The sequence below is a fragment of the Chamaea fasciata genome, unplaced genomic scaffold (assembly GCF_029207755.1).
Source record: "Chamaea fasciata isolate MVZ Bird 193981 ecotype frontalis unplaced genomic scaffold, bChaFas1.0.hap1 SCAF_1, whole genome shotgun sequence".
Lineage (NCBI taxonomy): Eukaryota > Metazoa > Chordata > Aves > Passeriformes > Sylviidae > Chamaea > Chamaea fasciata.
In genome coordinates, this window is record NW_027094086.1 from 110,147,275 (window position 1) to 110,174,472 (window position 27,198).

Genomic DNA, 27,198 nt, shown 5'->3' on the forward strand with positions numbered 1-27,198 from the left:
TATTATATGAAGTATACAGTAAATGCTTTTATGGATTGCAGTAACAGTTTGGACTGTGAGCTTGATTCCTTCTGTGGATGAGAGCCAGATTCACTGGATTTTAATAACACAGCCTGAAAACTTACTCCTTTATTCGGGGTGTTCTCAGGAGATTAGTAGAAGAGTAGGAAGAGCTGTGCTGGGTCACCTGCACTTCTTTTCTGTGTACATGCTTGTACAGCAAGTGTAGCTGCTGCTGCACTCCAGTAAGCCCCTTTATACCACTGTGAAATTATTGTTCAGGAATCTGAGGTAACAGATAGGAAACCTTTGGTATCCTGGGCCCTTCATAAATGTAAAGGGAGTAATTAAATAATTCTCTTGAGAAGACAGATAAATCATACTATGTTTTCATTGCTAACTGATACTTACAGGTTTAAAATGAAGTTGAGTTCTTCCTTTAAATAGGAATGATAATACCTGGTAATAGAATAATAATATCTAACTCTTTTAAAATTTCAAGGAGAAAGAGTTTCGTTTAGTTTGGTAGTGATGCTCTAAGATAGTACTTTTTTGCTTTAAATTGCATTTGAAAGCTATGAATGTAGAAGATGGAAATAGAGCAGTAGTTTCACCAGTCAAAAGAAATATTGCATCTATTATACCAATTTTAAAAAAAGAACATATCAAAAGAAAACTGTTTTAACATCAGGTGTGGCCTGTGCTTCTGGGATCTGTCAAGCTTCTGAGGAGTTTGGAAATGGCAAAATGAAACAGTGTTGTACTCCTCTGAGAGCAACAGTGGTCTGTTGTTAAAACTATTTTAAGAATTCTCCATATCACACTGGTGACACGTTGTCCAAAATGCCCCTTAGCATTAATATGTAATTCATACAATGTTAAGTCTGGACAGAAATCTTAAATTCATTTAGGTAAACTAATGTAGGACTAAGATTAGACTGTTGGATTTGCCTTCAGTTAAGAGCAGATGTCTTACTGCTAAATCTTGTCATAAGAAATTGTTTTAAGAAGAAATGGAAAAAAACAGGAGGAAAACAAACATTTCAATTCCTTTCATTTTCTGGGTGTCCAGAGCTGCCTGCAATGACACAGCCTATATGTGACAGCACATACTATTTAATGATGAAAATAATAAATAACAAAAACTAGGCATGAAAAATATTTAAATAAGGTATACATTAAATGAGTAAGTTATCATAACTAAAATCATTTATTCTAATCTTTCTAATACTCATGTAGGGACCATGGGGTGTTCTGCTGTTGACAGAGAAAGCTTTTGGTGTATAATAGGATTAGAGAATAAAGGAGAAATTAGCAAGGGAAATAATAGATAACCAGTGAAGCGATTAAAATGTGGTTTCATACAGTAAAAGAAACAGCCACAGCACATTGAAAGGGAAGGATGACATCTCTGAAGATGCCATCCTTCAGGTGGCATTTGCTGAAGCTCTCTGGCTGTTTCTTCTGAACTCACTGGTGCTGGAACTGTTGGAGCAGAGGTGTGTGGACTTGAACCTCAGCCTAGTTCATTCCATCCAGATATGCAGTGTTAATTGGAAACTACAGGTCTGGCAGTTCACAAGGCCATAGAGAGCACTTCTGTAGAAGAGGAATGATCTACTTGAAAAGCTACGTAGCCATCCTAACCAGTGCAACATGTTGAGCCCCTCATTCTTAGCAAAAGGTTTTCTTTTGTTTATCAAGCCTGCCCTTAAAAAAATGTTGGAATGTCAAATTTATTGTGCATGGCATCTGCAGGAATCCTCATGGACTTTGGGGAAAGGTTCAAGTAATAGTAGATATGAATTTGGTAAATACAGTGCTGTCAGAACAGAGCATTCAGTGGGCATAATGGTTTTTTTATTTTAATTTTTCGCATAAATCAGAATTGTCCTACACAAGGTCTTTGTCCAACCAAGTAAGAACAAGTGTCTTGTTCTTTAAAAGCCCACCAAAAACTAAGAGGAAGAGCTTATCTTCTCTCTACTAAAATTTTGTCTAATCTATTTGCACTTTTTTTTTTTTTAATCTACTTGAGTATAGTGCCTGAAAGGGATTATTACAGCTCAGGAGGAAGATCATATGTAACAATACAGAAAAAAAGAATTTAGTTTTAAATCAAATTTAAGAATTTGTAGCTCTTTTTTTTTGTTCAGAGATACCAACCTCCTATCTGCTACCGCAGACAAACTGCTTTTTGCTGATAATTCTAGCTACTAATTTTCTTCAGAGATGGGAGTTTCAGGGGCTAGATTTTAAATCTTTCCACATGCAGAGAGGTCAGTAAAGAAATTTCCCTGTGGCACCATGGTTCTTCCAAATGAACTGTCCTTGAGGCTCGTGTTTGGCAAACTAAGGCACTGATTCCTGAGTGAAGAATTTTAGATGTTTAACTCTGCAGTCACTGAGCAGCTCTGCAATAGCCAGAGGGATTCAGTACAGCATATGCACATATCTTTGCAAAATTAGTTGCCATAATTAGTTTGCAGCACACATACAAATGCATGTCTTGTTTGTTGAAGAGGTGATTACGCTGCATAATATAACTTGGAATGTCATGTAGGAACATACTGGGGGAAGTAAGCACTGTTTAAACAAGCTATACTTCTATTTTAATAACATTTTAAAATATTGAGTAATGAATTCATGTGAGTGGGTTTTGATTCACTCTAATGACAAATTATCTTGTGATTTTTTTAAATTTAGTTTTGCTGATTTTTAAAATCTCTTTAAGGATAAGTACAGAATGTTAAATTCAATAGCTGGGGTTGATGTTAACGTAACTGATGATTATACCTGGAATTCTTTCAACAAGTGCAGTGTGAATGCGGTTGTGTTTGTCTTACACATGCAAGCTGAGTTCTTTAAATTCTAGTGTATCGCTGTCTGAAAACCTTCTGTAAGATTTATTAACCGTTCTCTTTCCCTTCCTGCTTTTCAGGTCAGAGATAGCAAATTGCCTACCTACAAGGACTGCAATAAAAACCCTCCATTCCCTACATTTTTTGCTGATGGAGATGAAGAACTGCCAGAAGACCTTTTTGATGAGGAGATTTTCCAGTTCACAGATCCATCTGTCAAATTCGCATAATGTTGCTTGCATCTTTGAAAACACAGTTTTGTTATTTTCATGTACATTGCAATGCTGTATAAAAGTAAGCCTATGAATTGCAATCTGGCCAACTGACTTAAACACCTCAGGTATTGCCATTTTGGTCAGGTAATCAGACTTCCCACTGTCAGTCTCAAACCTGTACTTAAAGCAACAGGTGAGTCTGAGGGACAGGTTGTAAAGCATGCCAAACTGTGTTTCTTCAGTGACCTTTTCTCCTCTGCCTCAGGCTGTGAAAACCTACAAAATCCTGAAAAACTGTTGTTTTGAAGATAGCTCCAGTTCATTTTTTTAATGTGAACCAATTCTGTTTCTCTTTTATGTAAAGTATGCTGGGCAACTATGATCAATCAGAAAAAGGTTCCAAATCTGCCTTGGCATCTGAGGTGGGAGGGATCCATGAGTAGTAATCCAAAATAAAACAAGAAAAAAGCATTGTTTTGCAGAATAAGCTTGTTTTGCTTCCTTCTTTTATCCAGAGCCGTTTCTCTCCTTTTGCCTTTGTGTTATTTAATGTAGCAGATACCAAACAGATTTTCTAGAGGGAGGGTGATGGTGGCCATGAGTAGGGTGAGGGAGTGTTCGGGTGGGAAACATTTGGTAACAAAGCAGCACCAGGACTGCAGGGGCCACCTGTTTGTCACCTTTGCTGACAGCTTGTTCTGAACTTCGCAGAGGGTCCCTTGAATGCTCTCTGGAGAAGTCTCTGTGCATCTACCAGGGTCTTTGTATTGGATTCTTATGCTGTTACAGGAGAGCTGTTTAAAAGAAAAGAGGCCAAATGTGAGGCGTTTGTCTTTCTGTTAGTGCTCATTTTTCTCTTCTACCCCACCTTTCAATAGTAGCTGGGATCATGCCCCTTCTACTTTTCATTTTGCATGATGTACTACTTACCAGTTTGATAATTTGGATTCTGTAAATCCTCTCACGTACAGAAGTATCTTCATAACTGTCAGTGCCAGCTGAGCACTTCACTCTCAAGCCCTGCAGTAGTTCAAGAATTTGCATACACTGTTACCATTAATACCCTGGCAGTGCTGTCTGCTCATCTTTGCAGCTTCCTCACAAGGTATGAGCTCAGGAAGCTACACATTTATGGAAGTACATTAAGGTGAACTCTGTATCAAATATTTCAGTGTAGGAAAAATCAACAAAGTACTTCAGTTCCTTTTTCTTTGGTAAGAGAAGTTTCCCCTTTCTGGCATGAGAAGTGAAATTCCAATGATCTGACCATGTTGCTCCAGGGCATGACTGCAGCCATTCAGGGAATGCTGTAGTTAGTGTTGCCTTCCATTTGTTCAGTTTTAAAGTTTCCGTTGAAGCCAATATTCTGTCAGTAATCTCAGTAGTTTTGATTTTGAAATGTATGCTGGGTGTGAGCTGTATGATTTTTTGAGGTGCTGCTTATTCAGGTCCCATTTGTACTGAGATCTGGAAGTGAAACCTTTTCCGTCTTTATCAGGAGTGCTTGAACATCAAAGACGAGAGCTTTCATGGCTCAACTGCAGACTGATGTCCCAAGGTATTTTCTGTATGGCAGATGCAGAGTGAGAGGGCTAAGATCTGCTGATGTGAGCTCAGAGTAGTGCAACTCAGATTGGAACATAAGCATCTATTAGGCCCATTCTTCCATCAGGCATTGGAAAGCTTATGGTGTTTTAATTTTCCTTATTTTTCCCATCTCTCTTTTCTGCTCTTGTGAGTAAAGAGGGGGACTTTGAGCAGGAGAAAGCCAGGCTGAATTTATTTCAAGGAGCAAAATTGTTCGTAAGTGTAATGACACCAAAGGCTTTAAGCCTACCTACAAGTTGGCTTTTAGAAAAGGCTGAGGATGTTCAATAAACTATTTTTAGACATTATCAAAGGTGTTGGAGCTGAATATTTATTCTTCAATGTGGCCAAAGGTTGTGGCTAATCGAGATGTGCTTTTAAGCTTCAAATAAAAGACAAAATTGGGCAAATATCAAGTCCTCGTGTCTCAGATGAGCCTACAGTTTCTCATGCAAAAGGATGTGTTAATTTTTGTGAAAAGGTAGACCAAGGGCTCTGTTGCAAGTAGATCTCTCTGTGTGTTTTGTTGCTATGTCTGAGTAAAGGCAGTTTAGAGCCATCAGGCAACATCTGCTCAGGCAAGCAATAGCAGCAACAAAAATAAGTTCTTATTCCATATTACCTGAGTTATTAAAGAAGAAGGAACTGAACCTTCTCCTGTTACCAGGAGTCTGAATTCCATAGGACAACATCCTATACAGTGTTGGAAGCTGTTTCGCTGCCCAAGGAAGTAATTGCTGGCAAGCTCTGCTACCAGTGCCAGAATTTGTGAAGGTTGCTGCAAGGTCTCCCCCAAGCCTTCTCTCCAGGCTGAAGAACCCCTTCTCTCTCAGCCTGTCTTCATAGGAGAGGTGCTCCAGCATCTGATCACCTTTGTGGGCTTTTTCTGGAGTCGCTCTAGGAGTTAATTCCATGCCCTTGTGCTGTGGTTGAGTCACTGATCTGGGGTTTGCATATCCAGGAGCTCATTAACCCTCTCCTTGTGCTGTTGTATTTGGGTAAGTGGGGTGTTTTTAGCATCAGGGACATGCTGCTCTGGAGGAGGATGTAGGGTTAAGCTTTAGCTGTATCTGTGGCGTCATCGCGTGACTGCTTTGAAAAATAAATACTCTTCAATAATAACCCCTCTCAGTGCTTCTGTAATACTACATGAATAAACACTGTCAAGCTTACAATGTAAGTTGAAGGTAAGAAGACAGCAGGAAGAGGAAATCAAAACACTCATGTATTGCTTGACAACATAATTGCAGCCATTGATGATAAACAAGGAGAGTTTATTTCTCTTGAAATACCATACTTTCAAATACCATTGCTCTGTCATTATGTGAGACCGACAAACATTTTTGTTTGCTATTTTCACTTCATGTGGAAAAATGTGGTTTGCTCTGTTAGTGTTTAACAAATATTATTCTAGTAAACTGAAGGGGTGGCAAGAGCTTATGTGTAAAATTCTACCCTCCTTACTGTTTCCTTGCTGAATTCTAGAAGTCCTGGAGGACTTCAGTGATCTTAGAGGCCTTTGCCAACCTTGAAGACTGTGATTGAAAGAAAAACCGATGAGGATACAAACTGTGAGGGGGCTGACGTGCATAACCCAAACCCCAATCAGAGGCTACCCATTTGCAGCCTGGTGCCAGCCCTGTGCTTGTCAGCTCCAGCACACGGACTCTCCTGGAATACCAAGGTGAATACTATGCAAAGGAAGTTGCCGGTCCCATCCTAGGGTTCATGAAATCTGGCTGATAGAGGGGCCCAGTAACCACGGTGAGGACTGTGGTGGCATTCATTTATTTTAGGATTGGTGTGTCTAGCTGTGGCTTGGCTTGGGTCTTTCTTGTGATTTATGTAATTTCCCCCATCCACCCCTTGAGATTTTGTGTGGGAATGCCTTGGTTTCGTAACTGTAAACATAATTTGTATATGGTGTCTTCCAATAATTAGCTCCTCTGCCCTTCAGTGCACAGGTAGTGCTTATTAATTGCATTTAATGAGCATCTCTCACCTGCAGCGAATCTCCTGCTCTGTTGCACACCTTAGCATGTAGCATAGCTTAGTATGATTTATTTTTATAACGTACTTGAAGGCACTTAACAGCTGTAAAAGCATGCAGGAGTGCTGACCTTGGCCTTGGGTGTTTATTGGTTTTGGAGACAGCATGCAGTTTCTGGGGGAGGAATTTAAGTTGATTACATGTAGCCTTAATGTTATCACACCAAAAAAAGAATTCATTTCAATGGGTGCAGCTCTGCTGTGTCTGAAATGTGGCAGAAAAACAGACAGATGGCAGTTCTTCCTGAGGAATGCGCACAGCCAAGTTGTGCTGTCAGGTAGGAAGGGGGGGTACCTCGGGACTGATAGTCTCCAAATTAGTACAGCCTGCTGACTTCCACCTCATGAAGTGCTCCAATAACATGTGGGATGTGAACTTTAGAAGACTATCACACTGCTCCAATCCCCTGCCCTTCTGTCAGTGCATCTTCCTTGCATTTCTCCCCTCATTTCAGAAGTATGTGCGTGCTAAGTGGGAATGTGGCACTGGAGTGGGCATCAGGAAAGATTTCCAGCAGTGTCAATGTCCATAATAATGTCCTACTTCCCCCTCATTCCATTAAGGTGTTCCATATGGGGTCCCACCTTTATGCATGGTTGATACAGCCTAGAATCATTTCTGTTGGAATACCAAAGAACTGAGCTGTGGACTTGCTTTTTCATCCAAGTGGCACCACTGCCCATGAACTTAAAATCACTGCCTGGGAATAATTCCCATTTGGGGGTTACGTTAGTATTCACTGTCATGGCAGTAACTTTGAACACTACAACAGAACCCAGAAGAGAAAGTCAGCTGAGAAAATGAGTGCAGTTTTTAGTGTGAACACAGAAAATGGCTTGAACTATTTGCTGTAATGAGTATATGCTGGAGATGGGGCCCTCTGTTCTGTGGTGTTTCCTGCACCTTCTCAAATTCCCATGTGTAAAATCTGGCATAAGATGTACATATTGAAGTCAAATTAGGCACAAATCCAGATTTGGAGTTTGGGAAGAGGCAGGTTTGCACAGGGGGGCTGTTAACAAAAAATTGACTTAAAGCAACTTCATATCAATCAAGTTGAGCTATATAATTTGCTTCACATTTCCCTGAGTGACACAGTCTTCCAGTCACCTAAGTTAAGTTTTCATTTGTCTGTTTTCATCTCCTTCCTCACTTCCTTTCTAAGTAGTAGAAAACCCTTAAAAATGTGGTTTTTTTCAGGCACTCAAAACCTTGAAGAAGGCCCCTTGGCAACCGGATGCTCTGTTGAAAAGCAGAATGACTCATCATTCATAGGCAAGAGTCATTTTATAAAAATTTCTTCTTTTTATTTCTAAAAGATCAAGAGGAAAGATCAAGATTGCTGAATCAGAGTCTTTTCTGCACATGGCCTCTCTTGAAGTGATGTTCTGCAAATTCCCAACATATCCTGCCTGAAATCTTTTGTTGCTCCGTGCAATAGCGAGCTTCCAGCACAAATTACAGTTTGGGTGCCTCAGTCCTGCTTAACATACATCTGCCCAGCACCATGTAAAATATGCATGAAAATTTGGCAGTGGGCAACAAGAGATTTACTACATGTTAAATTTTTCAAAATCACGGTTCCTTTCTCTGCAGCAAGCAAGAAAGGCATTTTTGTCAGCTGGTTTGTTCTCAAATTGCACCACCTGTTTCCAAAGGGAGATTTTTCTCTGGAGTTACCTATGTTCTTCCTTAGGCTAGCTTGAAATTTTCCTTTATTGGAATATTTCCTTTATTTTAGAGCTGCATATGAGAACTAGCTTGATAGAAAAGCAACATTTTATTTCGTTTCCCTGATCTTTCATTTCCCTTGGTCGCAAGTTGAGAGAGAAGAGCTTTCCCTGTATGGCACTTAAAGAGAAAATCAATTGTTTTCTGTGAAATTGCCAGTTGCTTTCTAACCTGCTACTTCACCCCCTCAGAGCAAGGTGCCGTGAAATGTCCTTCGGCTCTTTGTCACACAATCTTGGATCCGTGCAGCCATGGCTGTGAGCCCAAAGGCTATCATCCTGCAGGAGCAGCAAGCACCAGAGACAGAATGTTTCAATCCTTGTTATTTGAAGCTGTTGGACCCTTTAATGGTGTGGCTGGGAGAGGAATGAATCCTGCCTTTATGGGCTGTGCTGAGGGCACTCACCCACCTCCATCGTACACACACCGAGGAGGGAGTTTCAGGGAAGCTTTCTCTTCTCATGCTACTGAAAATCCAAAGAGTGCCCTGCACAGTGGCTGTTAAAATCATGAAATATTACCAGCTCTGAGTTAGCAGCTGAATAACCCTAGCACCACAGTGTACGAACTGTGTGTGTACGTGGCTGTCCTCCACTGCTGGCTGTATATTTCTGATTAGGAGTCTCAGTGACAGCCTTTCAAGCTTCACCTGTTTACAGTTCAGTGCAACTGCTCCAGTTGGTGGAACAGTCTGTTCTCTACATTCTTTGAAAAAACCCAAATGGAGTCCTGAACTTCAGTGTAGACACATAACAAAAATGTTGGCCTGCCTCCCCTATTGTGCATCCCCCCAGTCAGATCTACCATGTTTACTGATGTCCAAAATATGCGCTTTGATGTGAACACAAAACTTGCTCTTGACTGGAATGCAGACTGTATCGCAAATATCAGGTGGTGTCATCTGAAGCCAGTGCTTTAAATGGTCATCTTCTAGTAATCACTTAATGAACTTTATTGTGGATGATTAAAAGTAATTGCATGTTTTCAAACACAGAGAGATTTTGACAAAACAATTTCATAGTTATTAATCATCAGGTGGAAATAATTGCTGTTTCAAAAATGTGAAAGCATCTCATCGGTTAATTCACTTGTAAGAAACCTAATGCATCACTAGTGCCCAGTCCTTTACTTACAAAGTATTTTTCAAACCAGACTCTTACGTTTCCAAATGCTACTTATGTGTGTTTAAATTAAGTAAGTAATGGCTTCAAGAGACCACAGGTCTGAGATGTCACTATATCACAAGATTCATCCCACAGACTGTGGACTTAAAATGAAACTTGACTCGGGACAAGTGTGTGTGAGGTCCTGGAGAAGCAGGGACTGCTCTGAAAGGGCTTTGAAGGAGAAGACAGTAAACACCTGACAGCTGAGGATTGGTCACATTGTTAGAGCTGTGCTACACCAGGGGCAGCCCTTAAAAACTGATGGAGAGAGAGGAATGATGAGGGAGTGAGGAGGAAAATGTGTGTAAGGAGTGTGAGCAGCCCAGCACTGCAGGCACTGGGGGCATGGTGTGGAGATGAGCAACTGAGGAAGGAGGCACTGAGGAATTTGCAGAGAAGCAGTTCTGACAGTTCTGACAGGAGAGACATGGCTTCGTGCTGCAGGTTGGTGGGAACAAGGGAACAGGCTGCAAAACCAGGATGGATGTGGGTAGCAAACCTAGGAAGTGTTTGTAGCTAAGGACTACATTGAAAGGATCCAACTTGGGCATCATCTGGGAGAGCAACCTGACAAAATGAGATAGATGAACTCTCAGATGAACAAGGTTGGAGGGAGATGGGGAAGATAAAAATGCTCCACACGCTTGGTGAGCCTGCTTTAACCCAGCTGCAAAGATAAGCAACCCTCTTGAAACGAGAAATTCAGGCACATAATCTTCAGAAGAGGAATCCAGGCACTGAATTATTTCCTGAGGAAAGTGCCTGCCGGTTGCCTGCAGCTAGGCTTTCATTTCCCGATTAAGGGCAGGATTTAAAATTAAGCCCCATCCTTAGCTGGCTTAAGTAATCCCCTGCTTGCTGTGCTTGCTGCTGTGTTTGCTTGGTATCAAGAATATTTTGTAAGGGGCCAGCAGGATGTACAGACCTCACATTTTGAAATGCAAGGATGATCTACGCCGAGGAGTCCATCAACCTCTGCCTCTCTGCTCTCCTTTCATCTGTCTCTGTTTGCCTCCCTCTGGCAGTGGCTGCCAGTCATTTAATAACAAACTTAATTACTGCCAATGACTTGTTGGGTGTGTCGTGGCCAGTGAACTTAGTGCAACAGCCGGCAGGAAGCAGAGAAATTGGGTGCAATTGGTGGAGGAAGAGAAAGTTTTGTGGAGGGAGTTGCACAGAGAAAAGACTTCATCCTGCATCTGGTATGTACCCAAAAGTAGCTACAGTGCAATACTGGAGGTTCACTTGGAATTTAACGTGTGCTTGACAGGCTCTGTGACTGATCACATCTGTGCCTTTCTGGCAGTTCTTATCCAGCACAGGTTGCGTTAACATCTCCAGAGGGCTGTTGACAGACAAAATCCTAAAAGGTGATAATATCTTGAAAACAGCTCAGCTTTCTTCTCCCTTCTTTTTTTTTTTTTTCCTCTTCCTTGTTTTTTTTTTTTTTTTTTCTTCATTCCTTTTCCTTTCTTTTATTTTTTTTTTTCTTCAGTACCTCACTCCAACTGCCAGCCAGGTCAGTAATCCCTGATCAGGTGTTGTCAGGCACTGCAGGTTTGGTGTGACAGCAGTGGTGCTTAGGCTCTGCACATGGAGTTCTAGCTTTTTTTCTCCTGTGAGAAGCAGAAGATGCTTGGCTACTTCATTGCAGAGCTGGAAGATAGGTTTTACTTCACATTAATGTAACCTGCTTGTCCTCAGCTGTCTTTTTGCCACTCTACTCTGTCCAGTTTTACTTTGTGTTTAAAACAGGAAACAGCAGGACAGGATCTGACCATTTTTGTGCCTTGAGGGTTCAAGTATTCAAAAGCCAAACTTAAACTGATCAACCTTGGAGGATTTTACAGGCTAGAGACTGGATCTCATAAAATCTAGCTCCAAGTTCACAGACTAAGTAACCATAGTCAAAGTTAACTAAAATTTACCTTTTAGGTATAATTTCTGATTTCTTATAGCATCAGTGCAAAGACACACATTAAAAAAAAAAAATCCCTGAATATAGAAATACACATTTTTTGCATGTTTTTCTGCATAGTCAGACCAAGCAAACCTGCATGAAAGGATTGAACGTGGATGTACCATCTCCACAGCAACAGTTATGTAAAGGAAAGTGGAGGGCAGGCTTTTCCAAGGCAGCTTTTCACCTGAGGGACTGGGGTAAGTGGGGATAACTGGGAAAGAAGTGACTGTAAGACACAGCTTGTGCTGGAGGACTGCAGGACTACATGTGCTTCCAGCTCCAGAGAATGTGTGCTCCTCTGCAGCCAAACACTTTCCTGTCACCAGGACGTGACAGCAGGTTTGTGCTTTCAACCTCAAAACTGATCCCAGTGCAACCTGGGGTGAGCCCTCCGGACACAAATGTCTCACATCCTGGAAGGGCCTCCCTGCTGTGGCACAGGAAAGCCTTTGGAGCTAAATAACATCAGACTGGCACCTGTCACCGGTGGGGTTCCACAGGGCTTAATCTTGGGCCCTGTGCTTTTCAACATCATCATAAATTACTTGGATGCAGGACTGAAAGGGATAATAAGTTTGAAGATGACACAAAATTGGGATGAGGTGTCAATTTCCTTGAGGCCCTGCAGAGAGACCTTGATAAATTAGAGCTGGGCAATCAGCAACTGTATGAAATTTAACAGGGGCAAAACTCCCTGGCTTGGGGCAACCCTGGGTGTACAGACAGAAAGGGGAATGAGAGGCTGGAGAGCAGCACCATGGAAAGAGACCTGGGGGTTCTGGTTGGTGGCAACTTCTGGTTGAAGTCAGCAGTGCCCTGGCAGCCAGGAGGGCCAAGCCTGTCCTGGGGGGCATCAGGGACAGCATCACCAGCCAGGCAAGGGAGGGGATTGTCCCACTCTGCTCTGAGCTGGGGCAGCCTCACCTTGAGTGCTGGGAGCAGGTTTGGGTCCCACAATATAAAAAAGGCATTAAACTATTTAGAGTGTCTAGAGGAGGGCAACAAGGATGGTGAAGGGCTCTGAGGGGAAGCCTGGTGAGGAGTGGCTGAGGTCACTTGGTTTGTTCAGCCTGGAGAAGATGAGATTGAGGGGTGACTTCACTGCACTCTGCAACTTCCTTCTGAAGGGAGGAGGAGGGGCAGGCACTGATCTCTTTGGTGACAGGACTCAAGGGAAGGGCCTGAAGTTGTGTCAGGGGAAGTTTAGATAGAATATTTTAAAAAGGTTTTTCACCCAGAGGGTAGTTGGGCACTGGAACAGGCTCTTTGTTAATGTGGTCACAGCACAAGCCTGACGGAGATCAAAAAGCAATTGGACAATGCTCTCAGGCACAGGGTGTGACTCTTGGGGATGGTCCTGTGCAGAACCAGAAGATGGACTCAAGATCCTTGTGAGTGCCTTCCAGCTTGGCTTATTCTGCGACTCTGTAAAACAGCCAGACGGAAGAAAGGAAGGAAGGAAGAGAGAGAGAGAGAGAGAGAGAGAGAGAGAGAGAGAGAAAGGAGTTTTGCTGATAATATATTACTAACAAAAGCATGAGACCTCATGCATGTACTTTGCAGGGACAGATGCAGTTCAGCTCTCCTTTGTACACTAAGGCAATGTAGTTTTCAAATGAGTTGCAGTGGCACAGGCTGCAAAGCAACAAAGCCAAGCCAGCCCTAAGGGACTTAAAATTACTGTTCAGAAAGTCAGAGCCGGCTATTCTTCAGTGCCAAAAAATTTCAGGTCATCTAATTATGGGGTGTGCACCACCGGCAGTGACAGTAGGAAAACAAGTTCTTGTCGGAAAATTTTCCTCACCTCTTAACCTTCAAGATGAGTTGTATTTTACCCAGTGCTTCAGCATGTGATGATTCAGGTGGGATGTGCAGGAGTTGGTATCAGCTCTGCTGCCCCAGCATTGAAGCTGCTGCCTGTTACTGACTTTATGGGGAGTGCTGACAGCTCTTTCCTGAGCTCAGAGCTGTTTTCCGTTCCTCACAGCCCACAAATGACCCCTACTGCCCCATGAGTTGTCTCGAGGTGCTGGCACCATCTTATTTACTTGCTCCATTAAACAAACAGGAATGTGGCAACCAAGTCGTTTAGGCAGTTCCAAGACATTTCTGTGCTGCAGGTCCAGGCCAGACTGGAGGCTGGTGCTCCCTGTGAACAGAACAGCTCATCCTGCACTGCCTGTGTTTAGGAGGGCTTGTGCTGTCTGTATTCATGCCCTGGATCCAAATTCCTTCAGCAGAGCAGGGAGTGGTGCAGTCTCTGAGTACAAGGAAAATCCAATCGATTTTTGCTGATGCCATAACAGAACCACATCACTGGGGCTACAATAGACTTAGATGAGGAGATATACTTGAGTCTTTGAAAGAACTAGAAAGCAAAAACCTTTTATTTGTTTAAGTAAACTGTTAGCAGCTTCTCACCATCTTTCCCTCTAGTTAATCTCATGTTTGCACAAACACTGTGAAATCCAAACAGGATATGAAGTACCTTGTTAAATGCAACTGGTATCGAATCCTCGTCCCATAAGTGTCCCAGGCAAGAAAATGAGAGAGTGGGAGACAAGGTCTCTTTGCAAGCATCATTACCACAACAAATCTAAATAACCAATCCATTCTTTTTCATTGCAGTTTGACCACACTTTTTTCTTTCTTATCATCTCTGTCTAATTGAGGTGCAAAACAATGTGCAGAGGGTGGCCCTCGACTTAGAAGTATTCACTTTTCATACATCACCTGTTGTTTTGGTTGAATGGGCTTCCCTTACCCAGGGATACCTCTGCCTTTCAAGCTTTTAAGCTAATCTGACCTATCTGCTCATTGTTGAGAGTCTTCTCTGGAAATCCTTATTCTGAGCCTAATGTTACTGTTTACTCTCATCAATAACTGCAGCTGCAGCATCAATAATGACTGCAAAGTGGCTCTTTCCTTCACTGTACTTCTGGGGTGGTCTTTGCCTGGAATTTGTTGTACTTCTGGGATGATATTTGCCTGGAAATGCTACAGAAGTCTGCAAGAGAGGAGCTGCTAGACGTGTTCCTGTTTGCTGGTCAGCCCCTCTCCATGAAGCTGAGTTGAACTACTGGTCAAAGAAGGAGGATCCCAAAAGCTGGTGACTCCCGTGGAAGAGCTGTGTTCTCCATGTCCTGATGTTAAACCTATATGAATTCTGGGATCGATGAAGCAAACCAACTACTGAACAACGTGAAACAGAAGGAAGTTAAGACCCTGACTGCACTTCATATTCTGCTTGTAGTGAATTTGCAGAAAGCACCTAAATTTAGTCTCCTATATTCAGTTTTGCCTATTTTCCAACTATGGACATCTCACTAGGTGTTTAAATAACTTGACTACTTACTTAGGTCCATAAAATTTAGATGTAAGATATTTAAGGCAGTCTTGAAAAAATGTTCTGACCTGTTGTGTTGGACTTAGGCCTTTGCATTCTGCTCCTCAAACTCTAGTCTCAGCTGAGATAATGTCCACAAATTGTGGCATGAGAGGTTCGGGATGGACATTAGGAAGAAATTTCTTCACACTGGAGGAGGTTACTGAGAAGCTGTAGATTAAGAGTGTGGTTTAGACCAGTGTCTGATAGAGAGTCAGAGATGTGGAACTGCTGCACGTTGGCACCAGTGGTGCTCAGCCAACACTTCTGGGACTCTGAAAACCACCCTAGACTGTCTGTATTTCAAATACAGGCAGAAAGTTGATCTTCATGGCTAGGAAATGGCCAGAAACAACTCAAATACTTATTCTACTATGTATTCAGAAAACAATGGGATTTATTTTGGTTTTGAATGAAATGTACTATCAAAATCCTTGCTGTGCATTGTCCATCCCCAACCAGCCAATCTTGCTGCTCCTGACTATAGCTGCAGCCTAACCACTCACTATGTTTCTTACTGGAGAAAGCCATGTGGTACAATCATGTTTTCAAACATAGACTCAGTCTGAAAGTTAGCTTTGTTTTTGCCAATAATTTTCAGCAACGCTTGATGGATCTGCCTGTTTCACTGGGTTCTGTCTCCAGGTTTGCATTGGTTCTTCCCCAGCCAGGCTTTCATTGCATGTGTGAGTGAAGTGCTGCTGTGAGTTCCTGCTCTGAGCAGGAGGGACATGTGTACAGGTTGGGGCAGCTCCTAAGGGGTTTTACATCTGTAGAATTCCCAAGGTGTATGATTCTTTGCTAGATGCCATGAGATGTCTCTGGAAAAGTTACTGATAACTTTTAATTTCCTGTGACAGTCCCTGATAAGCTGTCACCTCTGAGCTGCTAGGTCTTGAGTTGTGTTCAGACTCCAAAATTTTTGTTCCAGGATACTGCACCAGCTTCTTCCCCCAGGGAGAGCAGCTGTTTTTTTCTCCATGTGAATGGGGCCTGACAGCCCTCACAAATGGTCCTGCTGTACTGCACAGAGTGAGGCTGGATGACAAAGCCTGGGCCACTGGGAATTGCTGGTACACACCCTTAGCTGACCAGCATTGTCCTAACACCAGCAACATCTCCAAGTGTATGTCCTGTGATAGAGCTCCCATCCCCAGACATTCAGCTCTGACTCTTCAGTGTAGTGTCAGCACACTGGTCCATCTTGTCTGCTTTCCCTCCTCACTCCAGATGTTTACTTCTATCTCTCCTGATAAACCGCTTCAGTTTAACATACAGAGGCTGGAGATTCTTTCTCTTTGATTTTCACCTGTAACTGGCTGTGAACTATTTATAGCATCAGCTGAAGTCCATATTCCCCCTCCTTCTACACTCATGACTTAAGCAGAGTTCAAATGCATGTCTGCATGAGAGGTGTGGGAGGTTTTGGAGAGATGAAAATAACAAGAAGGCAGCTGCTGCTTGTTGGCTCCGTTGGTGCAGCTCAGCACTCCCCTGTCTGTTGGTGGACGGATCAACTCACATTGATCAAAATACAGTTAATATTAAAAAAAGCGGATAAACTCTTCTGCCCGTGTGCTGAATTTCCATTCATTCTGCAGTTTAGCTTCCTCCACAGGCTCATCAGAAAACAGAAATCACCATTGTGCTGGTGATTGCTGGGATTCTTCTTAGAGAAGCAGAAGAGAGAGAATGCAATGTAATTTAGGCTTTACAATCTGGAGGTGCAGAGGGAGAAGTCTCAATTGTTGCTGTGCCTATTATTACCAAAGCCACTTTCAAAGTCTCTGTAAAAACCTGCCCTGCCAGGTGGGGGCTGGGGAGATAGCCCTGGGGATGCTGAGATGCCCGTCCCCACAGCTTGTCTGCAGAGTTCAAAGAAACAGTTCAGGTGTAGGGCCGGTTTTTGGGCTTGCGGAGCAGACTCAGGCAGCCCTGGAGGATGCTGTGGGGAAAATCCTGCAGGCTGAGTGCCATAGTGCAGCAATTGCCCTGAAGCACAGCAAAATGTCATGACCATGTGACGGGGCATTGGTTGTCCCATAGAAAATCTCAGCCAGCTTCAGCAGACAGTTTGTGTACTCCCGCTAAAGCCACAAACACTTTGGGTGGGTGTGTTTTCATCCTTGGTAGTTTGTAAAAGCCCTCTGCAGTTTGGCTGCTCTGTAAATAGCAATTACTTTTAGTTCCTGATGAGAAATGTACATGGTAAGAAGTCCTACAGGAAAATGCACTTCCTGCCAAGTCCAGATGGAGGGTTTGGAAGGGAGTTGCAGCTCCCCAGGTGTTACACGGGGCCTAAATGAAGCTCTGAGGGAACACAAAGGATTTGTGCCAAGTGGGGTGGACGCCTCAGGTGGAGGTGTCAGGCAGACACCTGGTGTGCCTCTGGGGAATGAAGCCTCTCCCTGGCTCTGCACTGCTGACCCCTCCATCCATCATCACTCCCCAGCAGTCTGACTGGTCTGGGAGGTCAGCTGCAGGCAGCCACCCACCCCAGATCTTCTTGATGGTTGTGTTTGCCCCAGGGAAGAGGGGCCAAAGCCTGGGGAATGTTCTACTCTTGTTGGCTTGTCCCTGAACCTCAAGCATGCAGTACAACCTCACAATGCTCAGCCATGCAGCTGGGATCAAGGTAGAGTGGAGAGGAAAGGCTGGCTGTGCCTAAGGAGACATCCTGTGAGGCCACCCAGGGCTGGTGCTCTGATGTGTCCCTGTGTCATGGCTGGTGTGTGCCCTGGGTGTCATTTTACTCCAGACAGTGCATGGGTGAGATCATGGAGCTGATGGTCCCTGCTCGTCCTCTGCCCTCCAACATGTACTCTTGATTTGCTGTGTCTATTACTGCTGCCAGCCCTTTTATTAGCACTGGATGAGAGGGGGACATAAGACTAAATGGTCTAATTTTGCATAGCATAGAAATATTGATGAGCAAGAGGCTTATCAACGCATAATAAAAACACAGATGATTTCTGCCTCCTCACAGACCTGGCATGGTAAAACAGTGTCTTCTCTATGTGCAGCCTTAGATACAACAGCAGGTAATAAATTGGTAGTGAACTATGGCTATATTTAAAGCTTGATCCTAAAAACTTTAGTTTTAGGATTAGTTGGAAATTGCACTGCAAAGAACTTTCTGAAGAGACTTCTTTAATTTTCTCTGTTGCTCTCGTCACTGCTAGTAAGTGCCCTGCTTAATTGTGAATGCTTCATGTTCTCCCAAGGATTTAATCATTTCCTCTTCTCCCATCAGGAATCGCCTTCTTCTGTGAATGTCTCAAGATGCTTTAAAGGATGAAAAGCTCTGTGGGATCTTTGCAAGGTTTTTGCCAGGCTCCTTTATGTGAGAGTAGGGTTTTACGCATCTATCCCAAAACAGGCAACTGCCATCCTTGTGCACTGCAAATGCCTAAGAACTGTCCATTGTCAGTGGAGGCCTCCAGACGTAGATGTATCTGGGGAAGTTGGCTGTGGGGTGTCTGTTGCAATGGATGATGTTCCCTTCCCATGTTTAACTGGGTGTGAGGATTAATTTTACTACATCCTTCAATGGCAATTCAGTGTAGCTTGTGATCAGAGCTGAAATGGGAACCATGTTGTGGCATTTGAGAAGGCTCTTGTGAAAGAGAAAATTCTTTAAGTGGTACTGAGTCGCTGAGAAAGGACAGAGTTGGTGTCGGCGCAGACACAGCACTTTAAGGAGCTCAGGTGTTTCTGTATAGGATTCTGCCCTCTTTTTTCCCCCTTTTACAAATGGCATTTGATCCTGCTGATGTGGAGGTAGCTGGGAAAACACAGTTGGAGGAGAGCTATAAAGATGTCTTTCCCAGAGCCCTGTTGTAGGAACACACCCGTTCAGGACAGAAATTCAGAGAAACTCACTTTGCTGAAGAGGCTCATTTAGATGAGCATGAAGACAGGCCAATGCCCACTGGGCTGAAAGGTTGCCTCTAAGAGAGTTCTGTTGTATAGGACTGTGGTTCAAGGACCATATTAATCCACACAACAGCTCTGAAGATGGTAGGGTTAGTGTTTCCATCTTGTTCTTATGCATTTCATAGATTTTCTTTTTATTGTGAGGATGTAGATTTGGAGGCTGTTGTGTGTCCTAACCCTAACCCAATCCAACCCCTACCTTCTGCAAAAAACAGAGATGATACTATTTTTTATTAAGAGTCACAACTTTTTTTTTTCCCCACAGGATTTGAGATAATTGTTTATTTCTGCTATTTCTCAACTCTCTCTGGCTAGTTTTTTTCATGCATCAGTTGTTGTGGTTATATACAAAAATCATTGAGAATTATGTCTGCCTCATGCTCTTGTTTTTCATTCATGTCACTAATAATGGCACAGGTTCTGATCACAGTGGCTCAGCATTTAGAGTCAGACATGTCAGATACTGTGCACATTTTCTTCCTTTAAAAAAAACTCTTCTTTTTCTAAATTAATTGGACCAAACAAAAAAAAAAAAAGTATTATCTTACAGCCATCAGTGCCTCTGCCTTCCCTTATTAGAGTCAGTAAACACTTCCCTCTGATCCCTGGAATCTTTGCATTGGGCCATTATAGAGAACAGGGCTTCTTGAAACAAAAGGCATTTTTCCATTCTCATAACTTACAGCCACAAACCTTATGGATTTGATCATCAGTTGTTTTGAAGCCAGTTCCAAGAAGAGAAGTTCCCAGATTCACACAGTTGGGTTTGGTTTGGTTTTTGTTTGGTTTTTTGTTTTGTTGTTTGTTTGGTTTTTTGGGTTTTGTTTGTTTGTTTTTTCATGATGATGTATTTATCAAAACAAGGTTTGTTTTTGCTCTGGAGTATGGTCACACTCCCACCTTGAAGGCTGCCAGGATCAGCAGTGATCCTTGTACAAGTGACCTAACTGCACAGACAGCCCACAGACGAAAAGAGGCTCCAGGAATAAAGATGTGTCAGAGAAGGATGTAACCATCATCAGGCTGGGATCACCAACTGCATTGGCCCACAATATGCGAAAGGGTGATTTGCACCAGCAGATGTTAACCATGGTGAACAAAGCCCTCCTATTTGCCTTGTTCACCCTGGCATCCTTACACTCCCCAGATCTTTGTGCCTTCATTTGACCTAGGTTATTCACAAAGTGAGATGAGTCTGAGATTCATTGTCCTCAAGGATCTGTCATGTTCTGGCTTGATAAAGAAGCATGATTATTCAGAAGGTGCAAAGATGTTTCCCAGCAGTGTGTGTCTCAAAGGCCAGAAACATGGGACATATGAAGGCAGAGTGGGGCAGAAATCTGCTGAGATGCTCTGGCAGGGCTGTAGGCCAGAGCAGCTCCTGTGGCAGCTCTAAGCCACAGCCAGGCTTGGCTCACACAGGACCAGAGACTCATCCAGTTCCCTCTCCACTGCCCTTGGCCACCCCTGGTGTTCGGCAGGCACACACAAGCACTGAGCCTGCATGAAATGACGGAGGATTGGCACCGCTCACCAACCTGGGACAGCATGTTAACAAACCCAGGCACGTTAAAGGAAGGGCTCAACATATTCCTGGGGTGCACTGAAATTTAAACAATTGCTTTTAGTTATTCCTTTTCAGAGAGCTCAGATGGGAAGACCACCTGCAGTCCCTGGGCCATTGTGAAAAGATGGCAAACTATCTTGGAGCACCTCCCTGCTGCAGGTGGCTGCTCAGCTGGGCCCTCCACAAGGCTTTTGATGTGTTGGGGAATCAAACGGAGAGACACAAAGAATAGGCAGAAGTCATACATATGAATGTGCACATTCATTGACAGTAACCTTTCCTCCTCTGATTACCCTGGCAATAAAAGCTTGTGACATCAATACTTTGTGATTACGAACCCGCACTGTTACCAAGTGCTGCTTTGGAATTGCAGGTGGGGGGAGAGGAATTAATCACCTTACTGTAAGATGGCTTAAATGACAGCTCAACTTCTCTAAAGTTAGAGAAGTTGGAGTGAACAAGCACCATACAGATAAGCCATTAGTTCTACAGGAAGTTTCGCATATTACATAGACTTTTTTATGTGACTGCTCTTGGCTGGACATTCTGCTTCATGCAAAATAGCGCCACAAAGCACTTATGTATGTTGAGGTGGTCATGTGTGTGTGTGTGTATGCACACATGTGTACACACATTTGTATGTTGTGTACATGTTTCATATGCATTTTACCTGCTATTTTATAAAGATATATAAAATATACATTATTATATATATATTTAAATATGCACACGTACAGAACGCAAAAGTGCTAGCTTGAAGTGCTAGGGTGGTTTAACACTCACAGCTATTTTTAGTTGAGTAAATAAGAGCAGGAAACATTTCTAGCGTCTGAGTTCTTGCCAGCTGTTAAGATTTAGCCAAGAGAAAGAGGTGTGTGTCAGTTTTGAAAATAGATTAATTAACGTCATATTTTTACTCCTGAATTATGACTGATTTGGTTAATTTTTCCACTCTTCTACATTTTATGCCTTACGGCAAGATCTGTCTTTCAAAGCCTGGCGTATTTTCTGCAGCATTGATTGTGGTGTTGAAGATGCACTTCAGTGGATGCAGGTGCAGATGGGGCCACAAGGATCAACAGAGGGATAGAGACATCGCTGTCAATGAGAAGAAGGGCCCTTTTAGGGTAGAGATGCTTGTTCTCTAGCTCTTAGTGCCAGAAGTTAGGAAATAATTACCAGGAAAGAAACATGGGTTTAAGATGGCCAGGAATAAATTTTAGTCTGAAAAAGGTGTGAAGGAGTAGTTTAAAGCATTTGTCAGTTTCAACACACAGCTTTTTTAAGTTATGAAGCCCACCTGGCCATGTGTAACACCTACCACAGCTATGCAGTTGCTTCTCAAACTGCATTCACAGCTAACCAATGCACTATAAATGACAGGGATTTAGCATATCCAATGGTTAAAAGGGTGAGAGGGAGATGGCTTCATAAAGAGAACATGATGAAATCAAAACACAGAACTTGGGACTCTTCAGGCTCTCCTAGGAAGGGAAAATATCATCAGCTCCTGAGACCATTTTAGCTTTGACTGGCTGCCCAGATGTAGAATCATGCAATGATTTGGGTTGAAAAAGACCTTAAGGATCATCTATTTCCAACCCCTCCATCATAGACAGGAATATCTCCCACTAGACCAGGTTTCTCAGGGCCCCATCCAACCTAGCCTTGAACCCTTTCAGGGATGGAGTATCCTCAACTTCTCTGGGAAGAGTGTACTTTCTTTACAGTGCCAAAGAAGATGTTGTCTTTTAAAATGGTGTGGGACCTAATTTCTCTGAAGCTGGAAAATCTCTGCAAGGGAAGAACTTATGTTTTAAAACAGGGCATTTGATCAGTTTGAAAAGAATCAGAACTGAATATCAGATGACCATTATAAAATCTCCTAAAAGCCCTTAGGAGGGCGGAGTGACTGAAGGCTTTTTCACTGAGCATAAAACACCCCTGGCCTTTGTTACAGCAGATCCCAGGCCAATTATCGTCTGCTATTATTTTGAACTAGAGAGGCTCTAAAAATCTTCCCCTGTATCAGCTGCTGGGAGAGCAGAGGGTCCTTCCCTCACAGCCGTGGTTCTGCTTATACAGGCTCCTCGCTTTGGGGCAGCAGTCTCTAAAGCTGGTCCCAGTCACAATTTGTTGTCAGCAGAGAAGTCCCTGAGCCGTGGAAGCCAGTGGGTCAGACAGGCAGGATCTGCCAGTGATGCCATCACAGGCAGCAGCTACAGTGCACAGAGCTGCCCCGAGCACCAGGCATTCTGAGGAGGAATTTACTACAGACCCAGATTATCTGGAGAAGAAGACATTTCCACTGAGGGGAAAAGAGGCCCTCTGGCTCCTGGGCTGTCTGCTAAACAGTGCAGTGCTCTATATAGTGAAGCTGACAGTCCAGTCAAAGGGTTTGGAGGATTGTGGAGCTCTGGGATTGTTGGTAGGTATTGCACAAAACTATAAATACTACATTTAAATTAATCATCATCATCATCTGCAATAGGGAAGCAATTGGGAGAGTTGCTGAGCTATGTTTAGAAAAAAAAAACCCAACCTTTAAAAATACTCATTAATAACATGATTTGTTCCTATATTTATATAAAACAGTTAACAGAATAGTTCTTGAGTAATGTGCTGTAAAGAAGCAAATACAGAGAAAGATGGAGCAGCAAAGACACAAGACACATCGTATTGTGCAGTATTACATTTAAATTATCTTAACCCTGGGAGAGGAAAGAGAACAAGAACTCAAAGCAATAGCACTAAAATATTAAAGATTTGAGAGACAATGTTGTAACCGGTAGTCATTGCTATCAAAAGATAGACAGTGAGCTCTGGGGGGAAAAAAAAAAAAATCTGTTTGGCTGTGATGAAATTCCAGGTAATTATCTGTCAGTTTTAGCTGAGGAAATTAGCAAATGACTCACTGGCTGCAAGTGGTGGGGAGCAGGGGGAGCCTCATCCATCATCTCCAGAGCAGCCTTCACTTTCATACACTCTCTGCTGTTGTTTAACTGAAGGACCATGTTAAGTGAAATGCAAAAGGTCATAAATAAAATGTTTCAGGAAGGTAGAGGTTTAACACAAGCAGTTGCAGCCAAGTGTGATGCTAATGGTTTGAGGAATCTTTTTGTTATGGCTGATGTTCCGAAAGGAATTCCTGAAAGCCTGGTCCCTGCCACAGGGCTAGAGAGGTTTGGCAGGGTGGGAGCTGCAGCCAGCCAAGCAGAAGGAGTCAGTGCAGACAAGCATCAAACAGGACTGAACTCCAGGGGGCTCAGGGGATTGTCTCTGCTTCCAGAGCAATGAGAATTAGGTACATAATTAATGGAGATGTCACTATAATCTCAGCTGGGGATTTCCATGCATTTTAGGTGAAAAACAAAGGCCTGAACAGCCCAGCCAAATGCTTCTTACTAAGAAATATGTGACAGGGTGGGATGTGTTGGCTGGATTTTGGAAGAGAAGTGACCCATTGTTTTGTTAAGATGCAAACACCTACACTTACCCAGGATAGTATGGGGAATATCGTGGACTGGAGGAAGGCAAGGAGGGATTAATAATACCCCAAATGAAAGAATTTTATTAGCTAGAGGGAGTGGCAAAAAGTGTTAGTTAGTTCAAGACTGTAACAAGCCTGGTTCTCCCTTTATAAAACCAGTGCTGTTCTGTTGCAGCTCCATTGACAAAACAGAGTGTAGGTGGACTGGTGAATCAAACCTTGTGTTTATTTGCAAAAACAAACAAATGATAAAATATTTTCCCTGGCAAAGTACAGATTCAATCTCTGAAACTGTGACCATCTCTGTTTGTAGGAAATATAGCAGGTAGATGAAGCAAGGACCCTTTTGAACCCTCACACCCTGTAAATGCAGAATAGAAACAGCCAAAATAACCCTTATTCACTTCCTCATAAAATAACAAGTTGATATGAAATTAATGGTATCATTTGCTGCCAAAGAATTTTCCAAGTATAAATAGACAGGTAGTCAGGTAAATGCAGTCCCAGACAGCATGGCAGCAACTCCTATATTGAATGGTATAGTAGTTTAGCAATGTTGAAAACTGCAGTTGAAAAAAAACAGTTTTTCAACTAACCCCCCTCAACAAAAACGCCCAAAATATGCTTCAAATTATCACCTTTTCTTACAAACCAGCAGCAATTATTCTGTTTCACACCAAGGCTGATACAGCTGTAGAGGGGATAAAAAAACCTCACCAAACCTCAATCAAAAAATGTGCCAGAGACAACTCCTTTGATAGCAGGCTGTTTTGCTTTTTTTCGGCTGCAAAGGATGTAAATGTTATGTTGTCTTCTGAAGTGACTGCTAAATTAACAGGAAAATGTCTGGATGCTTGTGCGTCAGCTTTCCAAATAACCTACATCCATCTTTTTTATATTTTGTGTCTTGTGTTTCTTATTTGTGCTCTTAAACTACCATCAGACCTCTGAGTAAGAAGTTTATAGATCTCTGGTAGGGAAAGAAATGTGATTATGGGAAAACCAGGACTTCCCATTTCTCACAGATGATACCCTTCTTGCTCTTTTCACCAAAACCAGTTTTTATAGTAGATCATCTTAAAGTCCCCCAAATCAGAGGTAAAGATGAAAGCACATTAGTATGAGAGGTAACAGTAGAAGTTCAAATGTTGCATGAATCCTATTGATACAGAATTTCTATAATGGGCTTTCTCAGTTCTCTGCCCAGTGCACAATCCACAGTTATTTCACAAAACCTCATTGATTTTCCTCTGTTCTCAGCACTCTTTGAAGACAGGGGAGAGGGCCAAGCGTGGAAGGTGGGAGGCCAGGGTCAGCCTGCTGCAGAGGGAGTTGCTGAGAGTGCATTGCGTTCTGCCACCCTAAAGATGTCCTCCCTTGCTGGAAGAAGGAGACTTTCAGAGAGGCAGTGTTTAATCCTCAGATGAGAAGCTTGGGATCCATTTGACATGGAGAACAGTAGGAGGTCAGTTCACGGTACAAGGCTGGTTAGGTCAGTCCTGGGAGGCCAGGCCCACTACCTTTGCTGGAACTGCACACCAGCTGGCAAGGTTGGGCTTGGCTCCCCCGTCTTCTCGGACGAACACATTGGCCATTGGATATGGTTGTGGTGGCTGAATCAGGTGGAAACAGGACAAATAGTAAGTGGCAGCAAGATATGGGAGCAGTCAGACCAGTGTGGACACCACTCAGCATCATTCAGAGACCTCTTTTGTTCTGTATCCTCAGCCTGCAACCAACCAGTGCCACATCACTGAAATGTAGAATCATTTAATTTTGGAGAAGACTTCTAAGATCATCAAGTCCAACAATTAACCCAACACAGCCAAGTCAACCACTAAACTGTGTCCCTGAGCATCACATCCCCAGGTCTGTTAAACAGTCCCAGGGTTGGTGAGTCACCATGGACATGACCTTCCTTCCCTGTACCCAGGGTTGCATCATTCCCTTCCAGCCCAAGCCCCAGTCTGATTTGCCATAGCTCTCACAGCTGTCATTCCCTTTGGCACCTGAAATAACCTCATCTCATGCCCCTTGCAGTGGTTCCTCAGATGTTGCTCAGAGGTAAACAATGGGAGGAAAAGCTACGGAACAAGTGTAAATCTAAAAGGTCAGGCATGGTAGAAGGTGGAAGTACTGCTCTCTTCAGAGAGGCTGGAAACACCTTCTTTGATGGACGTAATCCTGCCAGCCTGATTTAAGGAACCTGAGCAGCACCTTTTCCAAGGCCAGGCTGGCTCTTAGATAGATGCAAGCCCCGAGACATATATCGCTTAGCCAAACTCAACTCTCATTCCTGGCCAGACAACACTTCCTTGGAGCTACCAACAGCTCACTGCACCAGGACAGGGTGCTTATGGATGCATCCAGTGGGTTGCACTCTCTTGGGATGGGCATCATTTCTTTCCACCTGCAGGTGGTGACCTGGTGATTTTTCAAAGGCAGAATATATTATTTGGTAAATGGAGGCAGAGCACTCCCAGCTGGAAGGAGGTGCTTGGAAATTACTGTAAACAGAGAGTGATGAACAAGTATGAAAAATGCTTAGGGAGACTCTGGGAGGAGTAAGAAATTCACACCTGACCCCATGGTGGGGGTGAGTGAGTAATTCCAGTACAGTGGGGCATGAGTCAGGTGGCAAGAGTTGTATTGGGCCCTTCTTTCCAGACTCTTCTGGCTCAGGATCAGCCTGCTGCTGCCCTGGGACCATCTTTTAAAGGGATTGCCTTTGGGCATCACTCTTCTCTGAGTGAAACAAGTCACGGTGTTTCTCTAACACTGCCAGAAATTCAAAGCAGGTACTGTAAGTCAACAAAATGCTAATTCCCCAAAGGTTAATTAAACTGAGCGGGACTTGTAGATGAAATGCCGCAGCTGACTGCTGCAATTAACTCTGGCATCACGGTTAGCATTAGGTGGCATTCCTAATGTGAAGGGGAGCTCCTCAGATGAGTTATTTTGGCACTTACTCCCTTGAGGGGGGGGCTCCTCAGTCATTTTGTTCTTGCCTGCCTTCAGGAGATGGAAATTAGTGACACCCAATTCAGTCAACTGAGGAAAGAAAATGTGTTGCTTCTCTTCAGCCTCCCAGAACAGGCACTGATGAACACTGAGATATAAAGTATGAGGCTCCATTTAAAGTCAGATTTCTAAACTAAATGCAACAGGTAAATCCTGTGTTTTACTGCCTGACCTTCCAGGCGAAGCTGGAGAGAGCAGACTGTTTTGGGGGCTTAGGGAGGGTGAG

The 27,198-nt window shown here is 43.2% G+C and overlaps 1 protein-coding gene across 1 annotated transcript in view; it reads left to right on the forward strand.

Moving 5' to 3' along the window:
- Positions 1-3,607, forward strand: part of MRPL3 (mitochondrial ribosomal protein L3) — a 28,076-nt gene extending 24,469 nt beyond the window's left edge. Inside the window, exon 10 of the mRNA XM_066193485.1 lies at positions 2,942-3,607. Within this exon, the coding sequence (XP_066049582.1) occupies positions 2,942-3,091 (150 nt within the window). The 3' untranslated portion in view covers positions 3,092-3,607. The remainder of the gene's footprint in view (positions 1-2,941) is intronic.
- The last annotated feature ends 23,591 nt before the right edge of the window (positions 3,608-27,198 follow it).